This window comes from Rhinatrema bivittatum, chromosome 19 (assembly GCF_901001135.1).
Source record: "Rhinatrema bivittatum chromosome 19, aRhiBiv1.1, whole genome shotgun sequence".
Taxonomy (NCBI): Eukaryota; Metazoa; Chordata; class Amphibia; order Gymnophiona; family Rhinatrematidae; genus Rhinatrema; species Rhinatrema bivittatum.
Genome location: NC_042633.1, coordinates 24,310,255 through 24,319,307, shown reverse-complemented (window position 1 = coordinate 24,319,307; position 9,053 = coordinate 24,310,255). Strand labels below are relative to the sequence as shown.

Sequence of the window (9,053 nt, the reverse complement as noted above, 5' to 3'; positions counted from 1 at the left end):
GGGATCAGATACTCTTGGTGGAAGGAGATGATCTGAAAGTGGTCCGTCTTTTCTGCCGGGAGGAATTAGGGCCCCTGATTCCATGTGTTCTGAAGAAGCTGGGGATTAAATCAAGTTTACTTACAATTCCCTGTACGTACCCGGATCAGTCCAGACACACCTGGGTTTTGCCTCCCTTCCAGCAGATGGAGACAGAGAAGTTTTCTCAAACAACCCTGCCATATATACTAAGGTGCCACCCACAGTCCCTCAGTCTTACTCTGTCTCCAGCAGATGGTGGAGGTACAAAACCCACAGTCTCTTCTGATTCCCTGATTGAAACGAGTTGGTAGTGTAGGATTTAGTCAGGGTGTTGATGGTACTTTTTGGTGAGCTATCTCTAAGTTTAAAAAAAAAAAAAAAAAAAGACAGAGAGCAAGTCCCTCATCAGCGGTTCTGAGAGCCTCCCAGAGGGTTGTAAGGTGCTGAGGGGACCATCCCCCCTGGTCGAGGCCGCTGCTAAGGGTCGAGGACCCTGCATGTATTGGTCAGCAGCGCCGGGGGTGATACCGGGGAGCCCGGCTCACTCACCCCACCAGGAGCGGGAGCATCCAGAACCAGGGACAGTGACCGGCAAGTTTTTTGCAGTTTCTTTTTATGTAAAAAAAAAAAAAAAAGTGTGTGTGTGTTGCGCGCCTGCGCGCCGGCTCTCCGCTACTTTGTCAGGCACCTCTTCATTGTCCTGTTTTTTTTCCCAGTGCCGGTTTCGATTATTTTCGCGGGCTGCCGATGCCCCGGGGCTCCTCATGCCGCTCGTGCCTTTTGCGGGAAGGCCTCTGCTCCAGTTGTGTGCAGGGAGGCGAGGGACCCTCCGTTTCCGTTCGGTGGGGGGGGAGGGGGCGGAATCGGGCTCCGCGTTCGCCGGCGCGTGTCGGACAGGGTGCAGAGTTGGCTGATGGACCCGTTCCCGCTGAGTGCGGGAACGGCGGCCATATTGGGCACTTTTAGAGACGCCACGCGGGCAGCGATGGGGGCGGGGACTCTGCCCCCCTCGCTATCCCTGCAGCAAATACCGTCCGGGGGGTGCGATCCTGCGGGGGCAGCCTCTTCTTTGCGGGGGCTTCTGATTCCTCTTCAGAGTCTTCATTCTCCGAGTTTGTTTTGCTTATGCACAAAGTTTTTAAAGCTAAAAAGGCAGGGAGAAAACTGGCACCTGGGAGGCTTGTACTGCAGCCGCAGTCCCAGAGGACACGAAAAAGGGATAGGTCCCGGGGGGACTCTGACCCACCTAAGGATAAGAGGCCTTTAAGGTCTGTCCCACCAGGGACGGACACAGACTCTACATCTCAGGATGAGACAGACCCGCCGGTGAGGCCCCTGGGGGGGGGGCTGATGCGGAGGCACATACTCAGCAAGGTACCAGCGATGGAAGGGGACGATCCAAAGGTAGTTCGTCCATTTAAGAAAGACGAGCTGTCCCCGCTTATTCCGGCTGTCTTACAGAAGCTAGGAATAGAAGCTCCGCCGGCTGAGTCCCATCTGGGAGCTATGGATCCGGTCCTGCTAGACATCAGGGGGCCTACGGTGTCCTTTCCTTTCCTTTCCATTTCTCAGTGACTGATCTCCTGTTCAGAGAGTGGGACACCCCGGATTTAGGTCTGAAGGTAAGCAAGGCCATGGACAAGCTATATCTTCTCCCAGAGGACCCTTTGGAGCTTCTTCGAATTCCTAGGGTGGACGCAGCAATGTCAGCTGTTACTAAGAGGTCCACTATTCCAGTCATAGGAGCAACGGCCCTCAAGGACTTACAGGACAAAAAGTTGGAGCTCTAGCTCAAGAAGGACTTCGAAGTGTCTGCGCTGGGGGTCTGTGCTGCGATGTGTAGTAATTTTGCTCTGCGTGCGGGTCTTCGCTGGGCCCAACAGCTCCAAGCCAATGCCGATCTCTCTGAGGGGGAGGCTGTTCAGGCGAACCGGCTGGAGGCGGTAATCTCGTACAGCGCAGATGCTCTTTATGACCTACTGCGCACGTCGGCCAGATCCATGATTTCCGCGGTTTCCGCACGCCGGCTCCTTTGGCTCCGAAATTGGGCTGCGGATGGTTCTTCCAAGGCCCACCTCGGTTCACTGCCTTTTAAAGGAAAGTTGTTGTTTGGCAAGGAATTGGAGGACATGATCCAATCTCTGGGAGAGAACAAGGTTCATAAACTACCAGAGGACAGGCCTCGGTCACGAGGCTCGTTTACAACTCGGGCTCGGTTCCGTGGTAGCAGGAGACCCCTGACCGGCGCGGTCTTCCAGGTCGTCCTTTCGCTCAAGCCGGCAACCTTCGTGGCCTCGGTCCTTTCGCGGCAGAAGATTCGGCAAACCAAGTAACCCTCAGTTGGGGGCGGGTGCTAAGGCCTCACAATGAGATATGGTCCATTCTTCTGTTCAGGTTCTCCAACCAGTACCAAATGTGGGAGCCAGGCTATCACTATTTTTTGAGGAATGGACCAAAATAACGGTGTTTTGGGTAATTGCCAGGTTCTTGTGGCCTTGTTTGGCCTCTGTTGGAAACAGGATGCTGGGCTTTTGGACTCTTGGTCTGAAATTGCATGGCAATTTCTTATGTTTCCATCCGAAAACTGAGAACCTTGAGAACCACATTCACCATCTTTAAATCCAGGATTGGGCGGAAGGTGCCCTCTTTCTTTGGGACCACAAAATAAATGGAATATCTCCCCGGGCCCTGTTCCTGATAGGCACGGGAACTATGGCCCCTAGGAAACACTGAGGTCCGTGATTGCAGTGGGGCTAAAAGGGAAGTTTTGGGCGTCTCTGGATTTGACCGAGCCTGAATAGTTGGGGAGCTGTGTGTCATACTCAAGTGGTGCAAAGTCAGTGGTCTCTGGAGGAGGCGTCATGGTCCAACTGTCTAGAGACGAAGGTGGTCCATCTGGCATTGTTGGCTTTTCTTCCTCTTGTACAGGGCAGGCCAGTGAGAGTCTTGTCGGATAATGTGATGGCGGTGGCTTACATCAACTGACAGGGTGGTACGAAGAGTCAAGCAGTGGTGCGAGAGGCCCAGGAGTTAGTGCAATGAGTGGAAGAGCATCTGGAGATTCTGGCAGCTTCCCACGTAGCCGAGTTGGACAATGTGCAGGTGGATTTTCTAAGTTGCCGGCGGATAGATCCTGGGGAGTGAGAGTTGTTGGAAGAGGCCATGCATCTAATTCGTCGTAGGTAGGGAGTCTCTTGCATGGATCTGATGGCTATGCAGAAGAATGCCAAAGCTCCACGGTTCTTCAGTCTAAGAAGGGAGCGCTGAGCAGAGGGAGTCAATGCCTTAGTTCTCCCATGGCCAGAGGGGATTCTCCTGTCTGACCTCAGTGGCCGTGGTTTGTGGATTTAATCAATCTTGCAATAGACGGACCACTACGTCTGGCGCATCTTTGCAACCTGCTGCATCAATGCCCTATATTTTTGGACCAGGCAGATTGCTTCTCTCTTGTGACTTAGCTTTTGAAAGGCGGCGTTTGAGAGAGAAAGGTTACCCGGAGGATGTTATTGCCACTCTACTACAAGCAAGAAAGAAGTCTGCTTCTTTATCTTATGTTCGGGTGTGGAAGGTGTTCGAGGCTTGGTGCCAGGAGCACACCATGGATCCGACTCTAGCTTCAGGGGCCCACATTTTGGCTTTTTGCAGCAAGGTTTGGTGAAAGGGTTGGCTTTCAACTCCTTAAGAGTACAGGTGGCGGCCTTGGGGTGTCTGAGGGGCAAGATGCAAGGCATACCTCTGTCGGCGTATCCGGATGTGGTGCGTTTTCTGCAAGGGGTGAAGCATTTGCATCCCCCGGTGCAGAACGTGTGCCCTCCATGGAGCCTAAGCTTGGTTCTTAAGACAATGTGTGGGGTGCCATTTGATCCGATGCGCAGGGTGACTTTGAAGGGTCTTCCTCTAAAGATCGTTTTTTTTGGTGGCAGTTTGTTCGGCTCGAATTTCAGAGTTACAAAAGAGGGATCCTTTCCTAAAGATTTTGGACTCCGGGATTTCGTTACGGACAGTGCCTTCTTTTCTTCCAAAAGTTGTTTCGTTTTTTCACTTGAATCGGTCCATGGAGTTACCAGCGTTTACAAATCTGGATCCAGGGATTCTTTTGGATAAGGAGTTGAGGTGTCCTCCATGTGAGGCGAGTGCTGTTAGGCTGTCTGAAAGTCACTAATGATTTCAGGGTTTCTGATCATCTTTTCGTCTTCTTAAGTGGGGCGAAGAAGGGTCATAAGGCCTCTAAAGCTACCATTGTGCACTGGTTGAAAGAGGCCATAGCTTCGGTGTACATTTGTCAGGGCCAGTCGGTGCCTTGGGGTCTGAGAGCTCACTCGACTAGGTCACAAGCGACATCCTGGGCTGAATGTCAGTGTCTCCACAAGAGATTTGCAGGGAAGTGACTTGGAAGTCATTACATACTTTCTCCAGACATTACTGTCTGGACGTTCAGGCGCCAGAGTCTAGGAACTCTGATGAAAGTGTGCTTCGAGCGGGACTCTCGCAGTCCCACCCAGTGTAGGGAAGCTTTGGTACATCCCAGGAGTCTGGACTGATCCGGGTACGTACAGGGAAAGGAAAATTGGTTCTTACCTGCTAATTTTTGTTCCTGTAGTCCCACAGATCAGTCCAGAAGCCTGCCCGGGTTTGCGGAGTCCGCTCGATCTGTTTGTCTTGTATATAAACTGAAGATGTTTTCTCGGGGGGTCTCAGGTGATGGATGTATTTTCTGTATTTTACGGTGAAAGAATCGTTTAGGTTAAGTGGTTTTCCATTTCCTCTTGCTCGTTCGGCGGGAGATGGTTTGGTGAGATTACATGGTGTTATTCGGTACATTTCCATCTAGGCTTGGGTACAGGTCGATACTGATGGGACTGCAGGTGGTGCACCAGGTTATGTGGCAGTGTCAGCAAAACCTCCTCTGTCTTCATCTGCTGGAAAGGAGGCAAATCCCAGGAGTCTGGACTGATCTGTGGTGTTACAGGAATGAAAATTAGCAGGGAAGAATCAGGCTGACACCTCCCCAGCAAACAAAATTACGGAGTAACACAGTAGGCAGGGCAGAAAGAGAGCAATCGCCCCATCCAGGCTGCCCGATTATTCCTGTCCACACTGTAAGGATCTAACCACTTGTAGGATATTACTCCTTACCCAGTCAGTTTTTCTGCGTGTCTCACAAGGTCACCTGTAAAGACGGGGACGGTAAGAGGGTGGGGGCAAGTGAGGATATGCTGGGGGGGACGGGACATGGAAGGCTCTGAGCACAGATGCTCACATTCTTGGGGAATAAAACCTCAGCCCTGCAAGTTATAACAGTGGATGCCGATCACATGGGCCATATTCTAGGCTGTACAGAGAGATGCGAGTCCCCATGCCAGGGATACGGTCTCATGGTGCAATAGTCTTTATAGAAAGGATAAGGAAGACAGAAAATGAGTAGCAGCATGGAAAAAGGAGGTGGTGGGGCTGGTTCTTCATCTACACCAGAGTGATCTCTAGCAGGAGAGCTGAATAGCGATAACATAAAGCAGCAATGAAGGGGAGATATTAACCTGACACATGTTGGAATATCCTATCTGCAGAATGAGACGTAGAGGGATGATGGACTTCCAGGGGTGCACCTCAGGTAAGCTAGATCTCATCCATTGGGGGACTGTGGCATTGCATCAGGAAGTAAATTGGACAGAGCCTCTGGGTCCTCATCTGTTCCTGTGAATTCTGTTCTTCATGAGAACTATCGCAGGGAGGGTTGCAGGGTTTGAAGTGTTTGCCAGCATGACAGGAGTGCTCTTTACTAGGGCTAGAATGTCACCCCTGAAAGGCTGGAGCATCCCCTTGTCAACAGCAAAAGCTGCAATATATATATATATCTATATATAGATATATAGGGCTGGCCTTATCCTCTGTCACGACGAGATGGTGGCAGTGCAGTACGTACGAGGGCTGATGTGTTCCCCCTGTAACAGCAGGGTGAGGGTGAGGGCGAGGGCCTTTACAAGGGCTGGTGGGGACCTGTACAGGAGCTGGTGTCTACCCCCTACTAGATGGGGAGGGGATGCATATGAAGGCTGATGTGTTCCACTTTCACAAGGTGGAGGACCATTATACAAGGGCCGAGGTGTTCCCTTATAACAGCAGGAGGGGATGCAGTGTATGCAAGGGCTGGCACATTCACCCCTACTACCGCAGAGTGGAGGCGATGTCCACTATCGCAAGGTAGGATGGCCTCTGTATGAGACATGGGTTGGGTATGCAGTGTCTAGGAGGGCCGGTATGTAACCCCTATCACAGCCGAGTTTGAGTGAGGGGGGTTACTATACAAAGACTGGGATATTCTGGTTCTATGCTTAGCAGGAAATCGCAGACTTCTTGTAGATATTTATGGTGCCACACAGAAAGGGGAGATGGGAGCTTTATTAAAATATAGCATTTACATTCAGTAACAGCAATAAATAATGACAGGACTTGGCTGAACTACAGAAAGCAAGATGGAGTGGGTGTAACAATTGCACACAGCGCACGCTAGTGCTGCACTTTAGCGTTCACACTAGTGTTAGGGTTGTTCTAATAACCAGTGTCCTGGTACAAACGGTACATGCTGCCCAGCTCTTAGACAGCAGATTTAACGCTTTGGATCACTACGTTAGGAAATGGATACAGCACTTCTTTTGCAGGGACGTGTTGCGTCTGAGCCTGGTTCGTGTTAGCGGGGGAGGGTCTTGGCAGTGCAGAAGTCAGGAGCGATGCTTTTCGTGCCGCAGTCGGTGTATTCCATCTTGCATGTGTTGCACTCACAGCTCTGTGCCACAGGGTACGTGTAGAAGGGATCTACGCCAGGGGGGCACATCGGTAGCTTGACTTTTTGGTACGAAATCTGCCCATAGGTGCAGACGTGCTGCTGCATAGGGGCCAGCACATTCTTGAACACCAGATCCTGCCAGTTGGAGGAGGAAGAGAGAGAAAAGGTTTGCACTGCTGACTTAACAAGGAACATACTGAACCCAAAGAGGCACTTACTGCCTGTCTATTAAAGTGTGGGCCCTGCTGGATCATGGCATGTACAGGAACACTCAGCCATTAGACGAGAGCCCTGCTGGGTCATGATACACATAGGAAAGCTCCGCTCTTATGCAGGAGCACTGCCGGGTTGCATCACATTAAGGGGATGCTTGCCTGGTATGTAGGGGGACCCCACTGTCGCAGCATTCATAGGAATGCTCAGTTGCTATACGGGAGCGCTGCTGAGTCACAGCATGCACAGGAACATTCGTGTGATGGGAGCTCTTCCCAGATTGCAGCATGCACAGCAACGCTTGCCTGCTGTGGTAAGGTTCTCCGTGGGTTGCAACATGCACAAGGACACTCACCTGCTGCTGGGTCAGGGTGGGTACGGAAACACTTGGCTGCTACAAACATTGGCTAGCAGTGTGTTAGTAATAAGCTCTCCTACCTTAGTCTGGCAGTAGCCCGTGCAGCCGCTGGTAACGAGCAGCACACAGTAGGGACATTCGTCCTTCTCGGCGGAGATGGTAACATTGACTGTGTGGCAGGTCTGGATTCCTTGCACAGCAGACAGGAGCACAGTGAGGAGGAGCAGCTGAATCCAGATCCCGACCATTGTTCTCTGCTGGAGCTTCTGCAGGGGGGAAGCAGAGGGGGAAAAGTGAGCATGTTCTAAACCCAGCAGCATCCATGCGAGAAGGCGCACTCCTTGCTCATCTTAGAGGAAAGCTTACCTGGCAGGAAAGCATGGGTCACAGGTGTTGAGAAGAGCCTTGAAGTAAGCAGCTCACCTGCCGGCTCCCTTTTTATGCTGTTCTGTCCCCCAGCCAACTTGGTTCCCTGGCAGAGTGTGACGCATGGCTAGATTCAGGGTCGAGGATACTGTGTTCCACAGTACAAGGTGAGAGATGAGCTCTTACACCCCCAGCTGAGATTAGCAGAAGAGGGGGGGGGACGGACATTTCTATATCCCCTGCAACAAGCCAAATGGAGTTACTCTCATACCCCAGATTCCCTTCAAATGTCTCTACTTATGATTTTCCTTCTTTTCTTGACAGAGGTTTCATTTGTTATGAATTAAAAGTTCCTGTTCATACTCGGATCAGTCCAGACTCCTGGAATTATGCCTCCCTTCCAGCAGATGGAGACAGAGAGAGTTTCACTGGCACTGACATATAACCCGGAGTGCCACCTGCAGTCGCTCAGTATTGCTCTGTCTCCAGCAGATGTTAGAGGTCAATCCCTGCAGTCTGAGGAAAAAAAAAAGAAGATAGGTGTTAGCATCCTGCCCTGGTGGGGCTCTCCCTCCTGGTGTTGAGTGGAACGAGCAGGGGGTTGGGGACCCTTCTCTGTCTCTGCTTTTTGCCAGCAGGGGGGGGGGGGTGAGTAGCTGGTGGGGCCAGTTCTCTTCCCCCCCCCCCCCCCCCAGGAGAACAAGTGGAATCCAGCAGCTCTTCAGTCAGGAAAGTACCCTTTTTTCCTTCCCATCTCATTAAAGTTTGTTTTTTTTAATTGAAGGCAGGGGAAGAGGTGCTGAGTGGCAAAGGGTACTAGCGGCCGGGTAGGCTGTGTTTGAGTGTCTGGGGCTGTTCAGAGGTGAGTTCTCGGGTGGCAGTTCATCGCGTGCGGCAGTGGCATTATTTTTCAAATGCGGTCAGGCCTGTGAGCAGGTGGAACAGCATTCTGTTTGCAAATGGCGCGCGGCTGTCCCGTGCCGGACTATGTTTCTGCTGCCTCTCTGGTGGAGAGAGCGGGTCAGGGCCAGCAAGTGCTACGTCTGAGCAGCAACCAAAGCAGCACTCTGGCACAGGAGCGCCATTGAAATCAGCCACCCCTCCCCCACCAGGCACAGGAAAGGCGGCCATGTTGTCGGGTGCTGATGGCTTGCCTGGACTGTTTCGTGGGGGTTAAGACCTTCCTCCTATGTTGTCTCCGGTGGGGCAGGCCTCGGTTCACCGCAGAGAGGCTGATTCAGAGGGGGGCTCTCCCGATCAAGGATTAGAGGTCCCTACTCCGTTCTCATCGGAGTTAATTTTGCTGGGACC

At 51.9% G+C, this 9,053-nt stretch overlaps 1 protein-coding gene across 1 annotated transcript; it reads right to left on the bottom strand.

The window, feature by feature from the left end:
* Positions 1-6,411: 6,411 nt before the first annotated feature.
* Positions 6,412-8,254, bottom strand: LOC115080791 (lutropin subunit beta-like). The gene is made up of 3 exons (XM_029585200.1): positions 7,743-8,254; positions 7,457-7,642; positions 6,412-6,940 (listed from the first exon to the last, which is right to left on the bottom strand). The coding sequence occupies exons 1-3, from the start codon at positions 7,755-7,757 to the stop codon at positions 6,710-6,712; spliced, it is 432 nt and encodes a 143-aa protein (XP_029441060.1). The 5' UTR covers positions 7,758-8,254; the 3' UTR covers positions 6,412-6,709.
* Between the last annotated feature and the right edge of the window lie 799 nt (positions 8,255-9,053).

Bases quoted from the DNA above. Each gene is read 5' to 3' on its own strand.
- LOC115080791 (XM_029585200.1), bottom strand. The intron at 6,941-7,456 runs GTAGGAGAGCTT...TCCAACTGGCAG, and splicing joins CGGGCTACTGCCAGACTAAG to GATCTGGTGTTCAAGAATGT.